This window comes from Empidonax traillii, unplaced genomic scaffold (assembly GCF_003031625.1).
Source record: "Empidonax traillii isolate 1590-97213 ecotype Southwest subspecies unplaced genomic scaffold, ASM303162v1 scaffold1000:size392382, whole genome shotgun sequence".
In the NCBI taxonomy this organism is placed as follows: Eukaryota; Metazoa; Chordata; class Aves; order Passeriformes; family Tyrannidae; genus Empidonax; species Empidonax traillii.
The window spans coordinates 142,337-160,367 of record NW_020956193.1 but is presented as its reverse complement, the minus strand read 5'-3'; the positions used below and the strand labels follow the sequence as shown (position 1 = coordinate 160,367).

Genomic DNA, 18,031 nt, shown 5'->3' with positions numbered 1-18,031 from the left:
GGTTGGGGGTTGCAGACCCCAACCATGTATGGCTTTGCTGCCCAAAGGGGTGTGAGCTCACACCAACCCACCCAGGCATTGCTGCCTCATGGTTTTCCAAGGAAAGGAGATGGATTTTAGAGGGCTGGGTACATCGTGGTGCCTGTTTGGCTCCAGCTCCTCTATGGGGGGGTGTGGTTGTGCCTGGTGGAAGCTCTTGGAGGGTCTCTCTGGGTCTGACTTGTGTTGGTTAAAGGGTGGGAGATGGGCCAAGGTCTCCTAAGTGCCCATTCTTCTGGAAGACATCTTTTCCCTACTCATGGGGCAGAACCTGCTCCCACAGGAATACTCTGACCTGGGGAAGGAGCTCTAATTGCTGGTGAGGTGCTGCATGTGGCACTGGGAGGGGGACATAGCGGGGCTGGAGGAGCTGGACACCTTCACCTGCCACGTGAGCCCCTCGATGGGCAGGGGTACCCCGGATACCCCAACCCCAGCATGTGCCAGGGGGCTTGGCCAGGAGGGGATGAACAGCCCCAAATCCCACTTTCCAGGGTGGAGAGGGAGCGGTGTGAAGGCTGGGGGTGTTTTCCTGAGCTGCAAGCAGTTGGGAAAAGCATCCTCGGGTCTTTCTTGTGTCTTCCATCCCCAAGATCCACCTGAGCCACGAACGGGGTGTGAGGAGGAAGGGGAAGGACGACTGGGCGCTGCCGGCCGGGCTGTTCACAGGGAGGAGTCAAGCAGCGAGTCAGGCTGATTAAAAAAATCACACCCCTCCTTTTTGCCTTGGCCCGGAGCCGCCGGGCGCCCGCCCCACCCTGCCCTTCCCGCACGCTCCCGCACGCAGATAAGGCCGGGTTTGGGCAGGGAGCGGGGCCCGGGCTGTGCCAGAGCCCGGCGTGTGGCAACAAGCTCGAGCGGGACGAGAGTGAAACTCAGCGCAAGGCGCAGCACTGATCCTAATCGGGGCTCGACCGAGCTGCCACCGCGGCCCAGCGCCCACGGGCAGCGTGGAAAAAAACCTTAAAAGTTTTAAAGAAGGAACCCTAAAACTCTTGGGTGACAGCTCGAGGGGAGGCAAAAGTCCCTGCTGGGGGTGGTGGGATGGGGAAACGCAGCCCTGGGGTGGAGGTGGGCACAGGGTTGGTGGGGACGGGGGTCTCCTCGCTGCCGGCTGGATCCCGGCTCGCTCCAGAGGCAGATGGTGTTTTTGGGGGGTCCGGGTGGTCCCGCTGTGCAGCGGCTCAAAGGCACGGGGTGATTATGGCCTGTTTCGGGACGGTCCCTCCCGCGGCGCCTGGGAGAGGTGCGGAGCTTCTCTGCCTCGGTTTCCCCACCTGTGGGAATAAATACCTGCCCGTCAAGCCCTCGCAATTACCGGCGAGTTAATCACCATATTAAAAACGACAGTGATATGATTTTTTTGGAGGGGGGGAGGGAGGAGGAAACCATTTTTACGAGCGGACACACCCCGTGGCCCATTTCTTCTTGGGGGGGGGTGGTCGGTGAGAAGAGTCGAACGCTGCCGTGTACCCCCCTCCCCATCCCCCCAAAACGATAACCCACCGGCTGCCGCCCTTCCAAGCCCTTTCAGCAGCGGGATGGGCGTTCCCTCGGGTGGGCGTTGGCTGTGGGGAGACCCTCGGGGCATCCACGGGTGCTGCACCCACCGAGGACCCACGGGGAGGGCAGGGCGTTGGCCGGGCCCCCCCCTCGCCCCCTCCCCAGCGCTCGCCGCCCGCGGGCGATGATTCACCGCGATTTTCCTTTTAAGGGCCGGGCTCGGCGGGGAGGAAGCAGAGGAGGAGGAGGAGGAGGAGGACACTCCTTGGACCTGGCTGGCTCCTCCTGCTCTCGCTCGAGGCTCCGACGCCCAGCCAAAAGCGAATCCCGGCGGCAGGGCTCGGCAGAGGCTCCGACGGCTCCCGGCCCCGCTCCTCCTCGCCCAAAGCGTCCGCGCCCCGCGCCCGCGTCCCAGCCATGGCAAGAAACCACCAAGTGCAGAAGGCCAAGCTGGCCGAGCAGGCTGAGCGCTACGAGGACATGGCAGACTTCATGAAGGCCGTGGTGGAGCACGGGGACGAGCTGTCCAACGAGGAGCGCAACCTCCTGTCGGTGGCCTACAAGAACGTGGTGGGCTGCCAGCGCTCGGCCTGGAGGGTCATCTCCAGCATCGAGCACAAAACCGAGGAGGGCGACGACAAGGCACAGCTGGTGAACGAGTACCGGGAGAAGGTGGAGCGGGAGCTGAACGGCGTCTGCAACAACGTCCTGGCCTTGCTGGACAAGTATCTCATCAAGAAGGCGAGCGACCCCGAGAGCAAGGTCTTCTACCTGAAGATGAAGGGCGACTACTTCCGATACCTGGCCGAGGTGGCCACCGGGGACGACCGCAAGAAGACGATAGAGAACGCCCAGGAAGCCTACCAAGAGGCCATGGACATCAGCAAAAAGGAGATGCAGCCCACGAACCCCATCCGCCTGGGGCTGGCCCTCAACTTCTCCGTGTTCCACTACGAGATCGCCAACGCGCCCGAGCAGGCCATCTCCCTGGCCAAGACCACCTTCGACGAGGCCATGGGGGACCTGCACACGCTCAGCGAAGACTCCTACAAGGACAGCACCCTCATCATGCAGCTGCTCAGGGACAACCTCACGCTATGGACAGCCGAGTGCGCCGGGGAAGACGGCGGCGAGGCTGGCGAAGAGCCCAAGAACTGAACGGCCCCTGCTGAGCCGGGGACAGGCCCCCACCTGCCCCCCACTCCGGTCCCTTCGGCATCTCTTCGTGGCTTTTTTTTTTTTTTTTTTGGTTTTTTTTTTTTTTTGGTTTTTTTTTTTTTTTTTTTTTTTTTTTTTTTTTTTTTTTTTTTTGGTCGGTTGGTTTTTTGGAGGGGAGAAGGAGCCTCAGCTCCTCCACAGCCCCCCCTTCCTCCCCAAGCCTGGATGCCGGCAGTGGGGGTGGTTTTTTGGCATGGCCTCCCTCCTCCCTCTCCCCCATCCTCTGCTCCGGGGAGGGGGAAAGAAAGGAGAGAGGGTGCCTCCATTCTGGAGGGCTGCCAGCCCCCCTGCTATTTAACAATTTTTGGGGGAGGGGGGTGTCCAGCCTGGCATGTGCCAGCTTCAAACCCTCCCTGTCCCGGAGGGCTGGAGCAGCGACAGGAGGAGGTGAGGGGCCGGGCCGGGGCAAGGGGGGGGTCCGGGCAGCCCCCTCCCCATTCCAGGAGGGGGGTCTCGTGTTGCCAAAGCCTCTGTGGGTCTCCAATAAACCGTCTCCTGCACTCCTGCCTCTGGTCTGCCTCGTCTCTCCCTGCACACGTGTCCGGGCAGCTCCCGCCGCCGCTGGGCATCCGCCTCACCTCCCATCCCACCAGGGTGTGGGAGCAGTCGGGTGGGCCCCCAAAATCGGCTGCTCTCAATCCCCCACCCAGCCCCACAACAGGGTCTTGGGGTGCCCAGCAAACCTTTTCCTTGTCAGCCCTTGGAAAGGCTGAGGGGGGAACTCTGCATCCACCAGACTGGGGTTCCACCGGCCCCACCCAGAGCTGGCTGCTCCAAGAGGTGCTCCCAGGTCCCTGACCCCGCAGTGGGGTATCCCACCCCCTTGGTACAAACCCCAAAGCCCGTCACAGACACCCCTGTGTGGGTCCTCCTCCACTGGCTCTTTTAAGTTCTGAGGAGGAAGATCCACAATCAGCCACACTGTCAGCAACACAGGGACGGCCCTGGGGTGTCACAAGGGTGGGGACGTCCCCATCAAGGTCCGGACTCGCTGGGGCAGGTGAAAGCTCAGCAATCCTGGCCCTGGCACGAGGCCACGGTGAAGGGCGCAGCTCCCCCCCCCCCATCCCTTCCCCCGCCGACAGCGCGTTTCAACATGAAAAATAATTACAATAAAATACAGTCACGGCACCCTGGGCTATGAGCTCATCAGATCCAGCAGGGCTGGGCAGGAGCCGGCCTTTGATGGGAAGCACCGGGATACCGGGAGGAAACGCGCCGTGACTCAGGTTCGGCGGGAACCCCGAAGTGGGGACGTGGGGGACATGCCGGTCCCAAGCCCTGGCGTGGCCAAGGCACAGCTCACAGGGTGCCAGGAGCTGCTGGGCTTGGGAGAAACTGAGGCATGGCCAGGGAAGCGACTGGGGAAGCACAGGAACTGTGGGGTATCCAGGGAGCAAGGGATGTAACGAGGTTTGCCAGGGCTCTGCCGTGGGAGAGCAGTGGCTGCCCTGGGAGGTTGGGCTGCTCAAAGCTTTTTGCCCTTGGTGGGACATCTCATCTGGAGCAGAGACCAGCGGAGGGGATCAACCCCTGTGAGCCCCCCTGGCCCCTCGCCCACTCCTGAGTCCCCTCCCCATCCCCACTGTGACCTCTCGTGGTTCGGACCCTCCAGGTCCCGTTTGCTCCTCAGGCCCTGGCTGAGCTGGGGAGGGGCTGGTCCTGGGGGAGGGAGGCCAGTGAGGGGCCCCAACACTCCCAACCCCGAGTGCTCCCAGGCTGGGAACCAACCCCAGACCTGTAATTACCCAAACCGGGGCGGCCAACGGGAAAAACGAGCCGAGGGCTCGCGCTGGCCCTTGACCCGCCGGCCTGGGGACACCAGCAGCCCGGACTGGTTAGACTGGAGCACGACAAGGTGGGAGCTGGGGGGTGCTGGTGCTTGAGAAGGGGGTTAACAGGGGGTTTGTGTCCATCCCCGCTGCTTTTTGGGGCCGCGGGTTCCCGCTGGCTTCCCAGGAGTTAACTGATTTCGACAGCTCCCCAAATTGCAGCCTGGCTGGGCCCTGTAGGAGGAGGATGCTCCTTGTCGGCTCCCAGCCGGTCCAGCAGCTTTTCCAGGCTGGGAGGGAGGCCCTGGATCCTCAGGACACCTCCCATGAGAGGGTTGTGGTGCTGGGGAGAGCGGGGTGTTCCCTGGGGTCCTGCTGGCCCCCCGTTTCATGCAGGGTGATGGGGAAAGCAAGGGAGACATTGGGACCCCAATCCCTGCCCTGTGGCTGTGGAATGCTCTCTCCAGCATCCCTGACACCGTGTAAGGAGGGGAACACAGGAAAGCTTTCAAATAAATGAGTTATAGTGCCTTTACCAACAGGGAAGGGACATGGGACCAGGGAGTGTCCCCCACCCTCCCAGCAGGGTGGTGGCACAGCCCCATACACAGGGGTCAGCAGCTGTGGGGAAAAGGCTGCCAAAACAGGATTCTGAGGGCATGTGGGGGATGCCACCCCAGCCCTGCCACCTGCAAAGGCTCTGCCCGTCCTGAGTGGGGACTGCAGGACCCACAGCCAGGCCTGTCCTTGTTCCCAGCTCTCCCAACCTCCCCACAGGGTTTTGTGCCCGGGGCTGGGGCTGGCTGGCTCCTGGCTGAGCCACCACCAGCACCTCCCTGGTGTCTGGGTGCTGGGTGACCATCACCCTGGCCTCGGGGCAGTGATGGGCAGCCTCCTGCCAGGCTGGCACCGGGTGTCTGCTCTGGGGGCTTTGGGATTTTTTGGGGAGGCTTTTTATGCCCCTCAGAAAGCACCACTTGATGGGGAAGTTCAGTCTCTGAGCAGGAACCCCATAACGGGCTGAAAGATGGAGGGAGGGGACGCAGCAAATCCCAGTTTGGTGGCTGTGGTTGAAGCCCAAACCCCTTCACGCCAAAAATCACACCCTGACACGTCCAGTCTCACCCACCCACTACAGTCAGGGTGGGCTCAGGCTGTCCCAACACCAGGCTTGGAGGGGCTGGGGCAGGCAGGACCAGCTCAGCAGAAAGCTGGGTACCACCCCCCCACCTCCTCCACCCCGTGCCAGGGTTGGGCCTCAGCTGGGGTGACTAATCCCGGCCCTTGGCCCCAGTCAGTTGCTCAACGGGAGCGACAGGAGCCAAAGTGTCACCTCCCTGAGCCCCGGGAGCCTCCCAGCCCCTGTCCCCTCCCAGTGTGGGGACGTGTGGATGCAGGACCTGGCTGGGTTTCACACCAGGGTCTCCAGCCTTCCCTGCCTCCTGCTGAGCCATTTTCCATCTCACCCTGACCAGGAGCAGCCCCCACTGGGCTGTGGGTCCCAATTCAGCCCCTGACTCAGCTGTAAAAAGCTCTTTAGTGTGAAAATGCTGCGTTTTTGAGGCTGCAGCTCTTGTAGACCTCAGCACTTAAGAGGACACAGCTGAGGTTCCCTGAGCTGAGCGGTTTCCACCTCCTTTAATTCCCATTTTCTCCAGCACTGGCAAGGCTGAGGCTGCAGATACCCAGGGTGTTCAAATAAAAAAAAAAAAAAAAAAAAAAAAAAAAAAAAAAAAAAAAAAAAAAAAAAAAAAAAAAAAAAAAAAAAAAAAAAAAAAAGCCACAAAAGCTTTGATGGCTCTTGTGTAACTCGGCCTGACCTGACCATACCCTTTTAAGCCACCAAATCTCTCAAAGCCATGAGAAAGCCACCATAAAATTAATATTTTTATGACCATGTCTCCCATCCCTTCACAGAGCTCCAAAAAAAATGGGATAAGGCCACAAGCCACAGGGTGAGGATGGAATTTCAGCTCAGTTATGGTTAGATTGGCTTCCAATCTTCAGCACTGAAATGCTGGGTTCCAGCCAGGAATACCCAGGGAAGTCCCTGGGCTCTTGGGAAGAGCTCAGGCACTGGCAGCAGACAGGGATTTGACTTTGATATGTGAAATCTCAGTGCAGTGTTTCATGGTTAAAGCACATTAAAGTGTCTTCACCCTCTTCCTCCTGAGCTGCTCCTTTTCTCCAAATCCTGACCAAAAGGCTGGGAGATGCAGGAAAAATGAATTTTAATTCCCTGCCCAGCTGTCCAAGGCCCCATTTACATTTAGATCCACTGAAGATCCATTGCAATCCCTCTGCCAAGGGCCACACCATCCTGGGAAAAAAAACTTGTTGCATTTTATGCAAGATCTTGGGCAAGAGGCGATGCTGAGTCTGCACATGAAGCTGGGATCGGGAGTCTCGCCCGCTCCCATCCCGTGTGGAGCTGCCAGGAGGCACTTGGGAGGCTCCTTGGTGTGGACACCTCACTTTTCCCCCCACCCCAGCCCTCCAGATCCATCTCCCAGCCGCTGCCTGCAGCAGGAATCAGGGCAGGTGGCACACGAGGCCGGGAGCTGCTGCCGTCACCATCGGGAGCTCCAGCAGGACAGCAAGAGGGAATCACGTGGGAAGGAGGGGAAGCCCCGGGATTTGGGATGGGAACAAAGCAAGCCCAGAGAAAAAGAAGGTGGATGAGGACACACAAGGCAGCTGCTGGGAAAGGCCCTACATGCAAACCATGGGCTGAGTCACACAGGGGCTTTCTTAATCAAAAGCCTCCAAGAGCCGAGCTGGCAGTTTGAGCTCCGTGCGCCCCAACCTCCAGCCTCTGGATCACTCCTGGATCACCAGGAGTGACCTGCTTTCCTATCCCACAGTCCTCCCTCCCTCCAGCAAACGCTGAGCCTGTTCTCAGGCAGATCAGAGAGGAGCAGGACACGGCCAACACACAGAGCTGCCGCGCACGCAATGCGACGTTCCCACCCGAGGCTCTTTAGCCTCGGGCTCTGGAGCTCTCTTGGGTTTATTTATTCAGGTTCAGCAAACTCATAAGATGAAAGTGAGGCGAAGGAGTTCTTTTATTAAGAAAGAGTCCATCATTATTTCCAAGAAAAAGAAAAACAAACATCTTTCTCTCCTTGAGACGGAGTGGAGGCGTCTCTGCCCGGATGCTCCCCGGAGCACAAGGCCCGTGCACGTTCCTCCTGCAGCAAACCCAGAACTTGTGTCTCAAGTCCCTCTGCAGATGAGGCAGCTCCAACTGATTTTTCTTTCTCTGGATCTGTCTTGGTCGTGATGGGGGAAGAGGAGATTTTCTCTCTCTTCTTTTCCTTGCTAATCCTGCCTTCTCCACTCAACCTCTCTGTTCCTAAGGGAAGACCCGGCTCATCCTGCCCTCAGCCACCTCCTCTCTGCCAAATCGCTGCTCTGTGCAGCAGGGCAGAAGTTTGGGAGCTCAAACCCACCCAGAGAGGGAGTCCAGCAGCCAGACTATGTCTGGAAGGGCTTTCACTTGCTCTGAGTCACAGCTTAAGCTCCTGGTAGGAAAAAAGGAGAGGTGTCAAAACAGAGAGGAGCCGTGGAAGGGTGTGTCACAGATCCATCACCTCTTCTTCCACGGCTTTGTCCTGAGATTGCACATACTTCTCCTGCACTGCAAGGGTGCTGATAGCGCAGTAATTAAGGAAAACAAGGGGCTGGGCTCAAACACTCCCTTCTGGAAGGAGCTCTGAACGTTCTCAGCCTGGAACCAGCCCCACATTAGCCCCAAGGCTGGCAGGAAGATGCAGGGCTGGCAGCAGCAGGAATCACCTGAGTTATTTCTGGCTCTGCCTGATCCCAGACCTGACAAGTACAGGAGAATCAATTGTATGATTTGGAAGACAGGGAAGGAACCCGTCCAAGGGAGTGTGAGAGAGGGGAAAGTTGTGAAAAGACTCCTGACACATTCCCAGGATCAATTAGCAACAGCTGTGGTGGGTTTGGCGTGGACAAGTGTCTGCCACGGGCTGGGCACAGCACGACCCCCTCCCCACACATGTATCACCCACCAGGTGACACGAGGAACAACCTGGGCCTGCAAATTCCAGCCCCTCTCCCCCCCAGGGAAAGAGAAATTAAACTCAGCACCAGAGAGGATACGAAGAGAAGTGGAAATCAGCTCCCACTGCTGCTGACATCAGAGCTTCCAGGCTCCTGTGCTCCTGGTCTCCGAAGGAGTAGCCGTTGGCTTTGTCCACCGCCTGCATCACCTGCCGCATGCTCTCCTTGTCCTGGAAGGGAGGGACACGGCACACTGGAGATCTGGTCTTTTCCCAGAGGCAGGAGCTCATGGTGGGATTTCCATGGATTTTCTCCAAGGCTCTGGGCCACCCACACAGAGCCCAAGGCCCCGGGGACGCTGGCAGAGCCCCCGAGCCCTGGGGACACGGGACAAACAGGGACACCCGTGCTACAGGCCGGGCCGACACCTCCACCCTCTCCCTCCCTTTCATCACCCGGTCCCAGCCCATTTGCCTCTGTTGACACTTCTGCCAACTCCCTGATTAACCACCACATTTCCAGCCCTTCCTCCCCAAATTATTCCTCCCAATCTTCTAATTATTCAGCGCTCCCTAATTTGACAAGGTTCTAGGTAATACTTTGCCCGGGTTTGAAATGCCGGCGCAGAAAGGCTGGAGGAAGAGGGGGAGCCTGAACTCCCCACCCCAGGACACAAGGCCCAGGTAGCCCCAAGCTCGATCAGCCTTTCCTCTTCCTTTGGCTGCCACGGATCATTTACAAGTCTGGGTGTGTTCCCCTGTTTTCCATCCCTGAATCTCTTCACAGCCAAAGCTTTCAGCCCTTTTAGCAGGCATAAACAAGGTGCTACATATCCAGCTGCACATCCCTGTTCCCTCCTGCTGCATCACCTGGACGTTGAGGGGGACAAAGGACACCAGGCTGTAGTCCTCAATCACCTCCACCAGCTTCTCGTTGAGGCGGCGGTAATTCCTGAAGAAGGGATCAGAGGCCAAATGATCAACCAGGTAAGAGAGATCCAGGACCTCGGTGTAATAATCCAGGTTGAAAGCTGCAGGGAAACAAGGCAATTTTTAAGTTGAAAAGCAAAGATTCCCCACCATCCACACCAGTTTTCCCCAACCATTCCCACTCCCACTCCCAAACAGACCTGACACAGGTCAATCCACATCCCTCAAATCCCTGACAAGTGTCCAAGGCCGGGCTGGACGGAGCTCTGAGCAACCTGGTCTAGTGGAAGGTGTCCCTGCTTTAAGGGTATGAGCTCTGAGGTCCCTCCCAAGCCCAAGCCATCCTGTAATTCCACAAAATTCTCTTACCCAGCTTCCCGTACTGCTCGATCAGGTCCATCTTGGAGAGGACGTTGATGTGGGGCAGCTCCACGTGCAGCATGGTGGACAGGGAGGTGCAGAGCACGGAGATGAACTTCCCAGGGTCCGTGCAGTAGTGGGAATCCACCAGGTGCACTGCAGCCAGCTGGGAAGCAAAGGCACAAAAGGACACAAAGGTTCAGACCCGTGACAAAACCATCCGCTTGCTTTAGGGGCGGCCTGGAAGAGGCAACAGGACAATCTGTTCAGACCTGACTGTGCCACGTAGGGAAAGCTCCCACCTACCTTCTGCCTCCTGCACAGGAAAACCAGAATCAGAGAATCATGAAATGGTTTCTGTTGGAAGGAACCTTAAATCTCCTCTCACTCCAATGCAGGGACACCTTCCACCAGCCCAGGCTGCTCCAAGCCCCGTCCAACCTGGCCTTGACATTTCCAGGGGTGGGGCAGCCACAATTTCTTCCCTTTCCCCTCTCACCCCTTTAGGCAATGGAAGGGGCTCCAAGGCCTCCCCACAGCCTTCTCCTCTTCAGAGAACATATTCATAAATCCATGGATGTAAAAGTGTACATTGTCCCATTCCCACCTACAGAACACCACGGATTCAGGACCCAGGGAAGAGCTGTGGGGAGGCTTTATAGGGGTGCTGAGCTCCTCCACCAACACCCAAACCCTTCCCTCAGGGTTCCTCTCTTTGCAGCTGAAGTTTCCCCACTTGCCTGAACTCTGCAGATTTTTTGGGGTGGCAGCTGGGTTTAATTCTCCCCCTGAACAACACAACTGCCCCCAGATTTCCCCCCTTCCCCACAGGACTGCTCAGGCCATGGCACACTCAGGAGCAGTAACTGTAGCACGCCACGTTCTGCTGGGAGAGCCAACTGCGGTCTGCACTAATAATTAATAATTACACTAATGAACAGTTCGATTCCCTGTGTTTTGTGCTGCTCTAACAATGTGGTCCCAGACCTCTGGAAGTCACTCCAAGCCAGGGCTCTGAGGCTGAGCGTGGCTGAGTCACAAGCAGAGCTTCTGCAGCACAAAAAAAAAAAAACAAAACCAGTCCAGGTGTGAGCAGCAAAACAGCGGCGTAAATGTCTTATTTTAGCAACCCCAATTTCACATCCATTTATTCCAATGAGAATAAACCTCTAATGTGCAGATTCCCAGTGACATTCTCAGGCAAATGAACCTGCCCTTCTTGCTCACACTGCACAGGGTTTGCACATTCATGGTTTGGCCCCGACGCAAAGCAAGCGCCGCGTCAGCAGGTTCCCTGGGCTGTGAGACTGTTCTCACCTGCACGGCCTCATCTGCATCTCCCATTGTGCAAGGAGGCCCAGGGCACGTCCCACGGGGGGCAGGCAGGGCAGGCAGGGCCGGGGATGTCACCTGGGCTCCTCACAGGGCAGGGCAAAAAGGGTCCCAGCACACATCGACCTCCCTGCCCGGATAAAACACACACACAGTGTGGGGGTGGTGACCCTGGAGCACAGCAAGTGCTTGTCCCACCCCTGGAAATGTCCAAGGCCAGGTTGGATGGGGCTTGGAGCAACCTGGGAGAGTGGAAGGTGTCCCTGCCCATGGCAGGGGGGTGGAACTGGATGGGCTTTAAGGTCCTTCCAAACTCAAACCATTTGTGATTCTGTGATGTGTGAGGAAAGAATCCATATTTCTGTCCATAATCCCACTGCATTAAAAGCCCCAACAAGCCACCATTTTTTCAAACCCTCCGAGCATAAAACAGGACAAAAATCAGACAAAATTCCCCTCCTTCCCTAACAAACCCGTTTCACAGGAAAGGCCAAAAAATTCCTGAAGAAAACAGCCATTTGTCCCCACGACAGCCACAGGGTGCGGAGCCCCACATGGTGTGCCAGCCACCCACCCCAAACCCCCTGCAGAGCCCCCAGAATCCCAGAAATACCCTGAAATCCCACTTGGCCAGGTGGGCGAAGACATTCTTCAGGGAGCTGTGGTGCGTGTAGAGCTCCACCTGCCCGGGGCAGTCAAAGAGGATGTAGTGCCCCTTGAGCCCCTCCAGCTTCTCCTGCAGCCAGTCCACGTTGGTCTCCAGGTACTCCATGCAGTAGAGGAGCCCCCCGTTGGGGCCCAGCGCGAGGCTGCCCATGACGTCGGGCAGGGTGACGAGCTGGCCGATGTCCAGCTCGCAGGGGCAGGGCAGCGCCTCGTTGGCGGGGTCCAGGTTCACCACGGCCACCCTGCGCCCGATCCGCCCCAGGAATTCCCTCATGGCATGGCAGTAGGTGGTTTTCCCGGAGCCCGGTGGCCCGATGACCACCTGGCCGAAGGCCGGCGAGCGGCCCCTGCTGCCCTCAGACATGGTGGGTCATCTCCTCTTCCTGCTGCTGCTGCTGGCTGGGAGGGGGGAAAAGATCCCATTTACTGCTTAATCTGCGTTTGTAGGGATGGGATCTGCTGGGACTCCCACCCAGGGAGAGGGTGGAGTGGGATGTTGCAGCCAGGTCCTGCCACTCTTTGCACTGAGCCCCTCGCTGGGGTGGGTGACACCCCGGTGCCCCCCACTCTGAAAACAGGGGTAACCCCCCCAGCCCCTGGGATGTGCCTGTGGGATGCAAATCCCTGCTCCTGCCCAGCTGTGGGGTCAGTCCCACCCTTACTGGGTCCTTCCTGATGTGGCAGTGCCCACATGTCCCCACGTCCTCCCCTCCATTGTTGTCCCTTCTGCTCTCCCTGTCTTCCCCATGTCACCCCCACATTCCCACTCTCCACAGACCCTCCCTTCTCCTGTGTCCCTTCCCCCACCACACATCCCTTCTCCCTTCCATGTCCCACATATCCCGTGTCCCCTCTTCCTCCATGACCCCTCTTTGCCTACATCCCCCTTCTCCCCATATTCCCTCTTCCCTCCAGTGTTCCCCTTCCACCATGTCCCTTCTTTTCCCATGACACTCTTTCCCCCACATTCCCCTCTGCCTGCGACCCCATTTATCCCCTTTATCCCCCCTTCATCCCTCCCTTTGCCTGGCACCCTCCTTTACCCCACGTCCCCCTTTATCCCCTTCACCCCCTGTGCTCCCGTGTTTCCCTTTCCCCCATGGGGCCCCTCATCCCCCCTACGACCCCCCTTCCCTCCCGCCCCCCCTTCTCCCCCTCAGTCCCGCTCCTAGCCCAGGCCCTTTCACCCCTCATACCCCCTCCCCAGTCCCGTATCCCCCCTCAATCCCGTAATTCCCTCCCCAATCCCGTTTTTTTCCCGGTAGGCCGCTCACCGCCCGCCGGTGCCCCCCGCGCCGGGTCCGGGTGGCCGCGGCCCCCGGAGCGCCGCGTTCCGGGCGCGGAGCGGCCGCCGCCCCCACAGCGCCCCCTGGCGGCCAGAGGGACTCGAAGCCGGGACCCCCATTGGGGGTTCGGGGGCCGTGGGTTCGAGTCCCGGCGCCGGCAAAACCCCACCCCTGTGTTTGGTTTTTTTTCACAGAGAATCCCGGAATAAACTTGGTTGGAAAAGACCTCTGGGATCATCGAGTCAGACCTGTGATCCATCTCACCATGGCGCCAAGAGCCAGGTCCACTCTTTCCTTGAACATCTCCAGTGAACAGTGACTCCACCACCTCCCTGAGCAGCCCATTCCAAGATCTAATCACCCTTTCTGCGAGGAAATTCTTCTTAATGTCTAACCTAAACCTCCCCTGGTGCAGCTTAAGACTGTGTCCTCTCATCCTATAACTAGCTGCTGGGAAAAGAGGCCAACCCTCACCTGGCTACAACAGAAGGGAAAGGTGAAATTCCTGCCTGACACAGCAATATCCCTAAGGAGAGCAAACGAGGCCTGGCCTTCACCCATTCCCACTTAACCCTGCAGCCCTGGGTCACCGTGCCCAAGGCTCTCCCCTCTCCAGAGTGCCTGTGTCAGGAAAACAGGGCACAGCAGGTTGGGAAGCCGTGGAAGGAAGCGCCCGCTACGCCCGGCCGTGGGGGAACGCCTCCCACAGAATTCCTTGGAGGCTGCCAGGACAAGCCTTTCATCCCGGCTGAGTTTCTCCCGGGAGTGTGGGATCGCCACGCCCAGGCAACGCGGAGCTGTGGCCAGCAGGGAGCCGTTGGCAGGACAGTTATGGTGCCACGGCCGGCCCTGCCTGTACTTGTCCTTCCCCGGGTCTCAGGCAGCCCTGAACTACGAGTTCAGGCTTTTTAGGCTCGCTGAGCACTCAGGTTTGCTTGATCCCAGCACTAATGTCAGTTTTAAGCCCTCACCCAGAAACACAGTCCCCAACCCCCACTGAACAAACAGCAATCTGAATGGTTCAACTAGTCGGGGGGAAAAAAACCTCCCCCTGCTGAGTCCATTTTTATTACAAAATCTAACATAAAACAAAAAAATTTTTCTAAAAATAAGTTAAAAAAATATAAACACCCTGCTCCACCCCTGAGACCAGGAGCCAGCCTGGACTGGGGAGCAGATCCCAGGGCTGTGGCAGTCCCTGCTCAGTGGGACTGGGACCTGAGGCTGCCCAGGGCAGGGTGGGACGCCCTGACAAAGGCCATGTCCTGCCTGTACTTCATGGCAGTGGGGGGCTGGCGCCGGAGCAGCTGGTCCCCCATGTCCTGGGGCTCGGGGTCGTCGTAGATGGTGGAGATGACGACGGGATTGTCCCTCCGGGGCTTCTTCCCCTTGAGGAAGGTTGGCAGCTTCTCCCCGTGGTACCTGGAGGGAAGCAGGAAAGGTTTGGTTGGAGGTTGGTGAGGCAGCCAGGCATCCCTGTGCTTCCCTGATCACTTCCTTCATGTGACTATGGAATCAGGGAATGGTTTGGGTTGGAAGGGACATCTTCCACTGGACCAGGTTGCTCCAACCTGGCCTTGGACACTTCCAGGGATGGGGCAGCCACAGCTTCTCTGGGCAACCTGCGACAGTGATGCAGGGAAGATGTGGACCCATATGGACCCCTGTGCTATTCCTGGCTGCTCTAGAACAAGAGCCAGCCCTCATGGCCAAACTGCACCCCACAAAGCCTACAGAAACCCCACAGGGCGGGTAGAGGTGGAGACCCTCAGTCCTTCTTCTGTCTGTGCTGCAGGAACCTGCACATGGTTCCAGTCCTGCTCTAACTCCACAATCTCCAAAGAGAGCCCAGGCAGAGCCACAGGTTGGCACGTGGGTACTTACCCCAGCCCCCTCTTGCATCTGGGGTTCTGACCCTCGTTATCCAGAGCTTCAGCCATCCCAGAGTTGTTGCTCCCCAGGCCCAGCCCCTCCGTCCAGCCCTGCTGCTCCAGCACCTTCCTGCCAAAGCCCTGGGAGGAGGGAAAAACATCACAGAGTTGCCGGACAGAGCCCAACCTCACCTCCCCAGAGCTTTCTGCCCCCTCCCCACACCAAGGCCTCTCCTCCCCCTAATCCACAACCTCTGGGCACCATCACCACTCCAGCCCTTCCTGCCCTGCCCCTGGAGCAGGTGTCCAGAGCTCACCTTGGTGTATCTCTCGAAGGTTCCAATCTGCTGCCCTGACACAGACCCCTCCTCCAACCCATCCCGCAGCTGCTGCTCCAGCCACATCCGCACCGAGTCCCGAGCGTCCTTATCACCTCCATCTGGGGAGAAAGAAGCCAGAGTCAGGGCAGCACAGCTCAGGGGAGCTGCACAGCTCTGTCACTTCCCCCAGAGCACCAGGCAGAGGAGGCAGAACCTGTTCTTTTTTGGCAGCTCTGGCCGCCAGACCAGAAAAACGCCGTTTCAAGTTCACTGATGTCTTGGACGCTTTCAGAGGATGACAGAGCCGAAGAGCTCCCCAGATGGTGCAGGGTTGGAATTTCCCAGCCTCCCTGCTCTCCTCAGGTTAGCTTTGATACCTTTGTCATAGTAGATGCTCATGTCCACGTCCCAGTCGTCCGCTGTCTGCTCGTCAAAGTCTGCCAAGAGAAGGAAAGCAGCAGTTTTGGTGAAGTCTGACACAGAAGAGCTGTTTGCTGGTGGTCCAGCTCCCTGTTTTCTCTAACAAAACGGGAAGGAACCACAGAATCATTAAGGTTGGGAAAGACCTCCAAGATCTTCGAGTCCAACCTGTGCCCGATGCCCCCCTTGTCCCCCTGCAGTGAGGGCCCAGAACTGGACACAGCACCTGAGGTGGTGCCTCAGCACTGAAATGGCATTAGAGACTCCCCAAATCCCAGTGCCCACAGAAGGGGCTGAGGCAGCACCACTGGGGTCTCTGGTGACTGGATTGTGACCAAGGGAAGGTTAAACAGTGATGGCAAGATGCTGTTTGGCTGCAGCTGAGCTGGACTGTTTGTAGGGGGCTAAACCTGCCCCTGGGGGTTGGTAGGGCCTCAGTGACACAAACACCAACTTTACCTCCATTCTCCTCCTGCCAGAACTGGGCATCTGTGTAGAACACGAGGCCAGAGCCTCCCTTCTCCCACTTGAGCTCGATCTCCTCCTCGAAGAGCCGCTCCTCCACCCGGCCCTGCTTGGTCACGTCCTCGTGCAGGGCCTCGTGCCGCTCCCACTCCTCACAGGTGTCATTGTCCTGCAGGGGGAGGTGGCACAGGGTGGGTAACACCAGCACAGACCCCCTCCCTGCCCCCTGACCCCCATCCCAACCCCTTCCCCGCGGAACAGCCCCGCTGACAGAGCCGGTCCCGGCCTGCAGCTCTCAGGCCCCGACACGACGGGTGCGGGTGAGCTCATCCCCTGACTGACGCCACTTCCAGAGTCAGCACTGAGAGATCCCACCCCTCACACCCACTGCAGGGATGCCCATTTAAGGAGCAGGTGTGCTGGACCCGGAGTCAGCACTAAGCGACGGATTAATTCCACTCCGGTTGATCCCCAAGGAGATTGTGTGGGTTTCCCGGGAAGCAGCTCGTTGGCACGGGCACAGGGCAGGCTGGCAGCTCCACTGCTGCCTGCCCAACTCTGGGCACAGCCCTTCCAGGGCAGGAGCAGCCAAAAGAACGGCTGGAGATCCAGGAAACAGCCTGTGAGAAACAGCTGGAGGAGTCTGTTTAGTCTGGAGAAGGCAAGGCTGGATAAAAGGAGGGAACAAAGCGCCCTCTGTGCCCGCTGTTGCCAGGAGAAACTAATGGGGTGGAACTGCAGCAAAGATTTGGCATCTGAGGTTGTTCTGGCGGAGGAAAGAACGGGAATGGCTTGCCTGGGGATCTGTAATGACAGAGGTTTGGGAGAACAGGCCAGACAGGCGTCTGCCAGGCAGAGATGGCTCCACAGAGCCTGCCCTGCCCAGGGCTCCCAGGAGCCTTTGTCACAAAGACCATTTCCCTCTCAGTGACTAAACTTCAGTCCCAGGAGCATTCCAGGTCAGCCATTTGTGTGCAGCTCTGCATGTCCTTTGCCAGCACACAAACTGAGCCTCTGGTCACCTCATCTGTAGGCAAAGCAGAGCTGGGCCCATCTGCCAGGGTCTGCCCTGCAGCACCAGCTCCTTGGACCAAATCCCCACCAGAGCCTTTGGGATAAACCCTGACCAAACCCCTTTTGGGTTCAACCCTTACAACCACCTTGCTCTGGACAAGCAGTTTTTTTGGGGGGGTTCGTGCCCCCACTGCCCACACACCAAGAGCTGAACAACTCCAACACCCATTTCTTTAGACATGTAATTTATATAATACAGTTAAAAGATTAAACCTGAGCTCTCTGTGCCCTCCCAGCTCTGCTGGGCTCGGACGGTGCTGGAATATTCCACTTACATCATCTGAGTGAGACTCCTCTTCCTCCTGCTGCCTCTCCTCCTCCTGTTCCTGGGGCTGGGCCGGGTGAGTCACCCCCGGGCTTGGCTCGGGCCCCTCTCCCTCGGTGATCTCATCCCCTGCAGCCGTGTAAACTCCTCCTTCCTCCACCACCGTCTCAGTGTCCTGGTATTCAAAGGGCACATTCCCATACCTCCGGGATGAGCCAGTCTTTGGGAAATCCAGCTGCAGCTTCTTGATGATCCAGGGAGGCAGCCGGCAGGCCCGGATCAGCTCCAGGAACACGCTCAGGGGGGTGCCCACGTTCCCAAAAGGCATGAAGGAGGGGGGGTTGAACTCGGGCAGGCGCTTCAGCTCCGCCTCTGTCACAGATTCCCCGGCAGAAGTCTGGTCCTGGCTGCTGGAAGACGCCTCCGAGCCTGGAAAAGAGAAGGAATGGGGTTTTTTTTTGGGGGGGGAACAAAAAGCCACC

At 58.3% G+C, this 18,031-nt stretch overlaps 3 protein-coding genes across 4 annotated transcripts; 1 reads left to right on the top strand and 2 right to left on the bottom strand.

Annotated features, from left to right (window-relative positions):
* Positions 1–1,906: 1,906 nt before the first annotated feature.
* Positions 1,907–2,798, top strand: SFN (stratifin). Its single transcript, XM_027903942.1, has one exon. It carries the CDS (start codon positions 1,960–1,962, stop codon positions 2,698–2,700), a length of 741 nt encoding a protein of 246 aa, XP_027759743.1. The 5' UTR covers positions 1,907–1,959; the 3' UTR covers positions 2,701–2,798.
* Positions 2,799–7,573: 4,775 nt separating this feature from the next.
* GPN2 (GPN-loop GTPase 2) lies at positions 7,574–13,167 on the bottom strand. Of its 2 annotated transcripts, XM_027903940.1 has the most exons (6): positions 13,123–13,167; positions 11,796–12,247; positions 9,860–10,016; positions 9,431–9,591; positions 8,661–8,791; positions 7,574–8,183 (listed from the first exon to the last, which is right to left on the bottom strand). In XM_027903940.1, exons 2-6 carry the CDS (start codon positions 12,210–12,212, stop codon positions 8,111–8,113), a joined length of 939 nt encoding a protein of 312 aa, XP_027759741.1. In that variant the 5' UTR covers positions 12,213–12,247; positions 13,123–13,167; the 3' UTR covers positions 7,574–8,110. The 2 variants fall into 2 exon arrangements, with proteins under 2 accessions (XP_027759741.1, XP_027759740.1); XM_027903939.1 differs by lacking the exon at positions 13,123–13,167 and having other exon boundaries at positions 11,796–12,418.
* Positions 13,168–14,202: 1,035 nt separating this feature from the next.
* Positions 14,203–17,994, bottom strand: GPATCH3 (G-patch domain containing 3; the record flags this gene model as incomplete). Its single annotated transcript, XM_027903909.1, has 6 exons — positions 14,203–14,556; positions 15,019–15,146; positions 15,323–15,444; positions 15,703–15,762; positions 16,205–16,379; positions 17,560–17,994. Coding segments are annotated over 6 exons (1,140 nt in total), but the record flags the coding sequence as incomplete, so codon positions are not given.
* Between the last annotated feature and the right edge of the window lie 37 nt (positions 17,995–18,031).

Bases quoted from the DNA above. Each gene is read 5' to 3' on its own strand.
- SFN (XM_027903942.1), top strand. From the start codon at position 1,960: ATGGCAAGAAACCACCAAGTGCAGAAGGCCAAGCTGGCCGAGCAGGCT.
- GPN2 (XM_027903940.1), bottom strand. From the start codon at position 12,212: ATGTCTGAGGGCAGCAGGGGCCGCTCGCCGGCCTTCGGCCAGGTGGTC. The intron at 10,017-11,795 runs GTATTTCTGGGA...TTTGCTTCCCAG, and splicing joins TGGCCAAGTGGGATTTCAGG to CTGGCTGCAGTGCACCTGGT. The intron at 9,592-9,859 runs GTAAGAGAATTT...GTTTCCCTGCAG, and splicing joins CGAGCAGTACGGGAAGCTGG to CTTTCAACCTGGATTATTAC.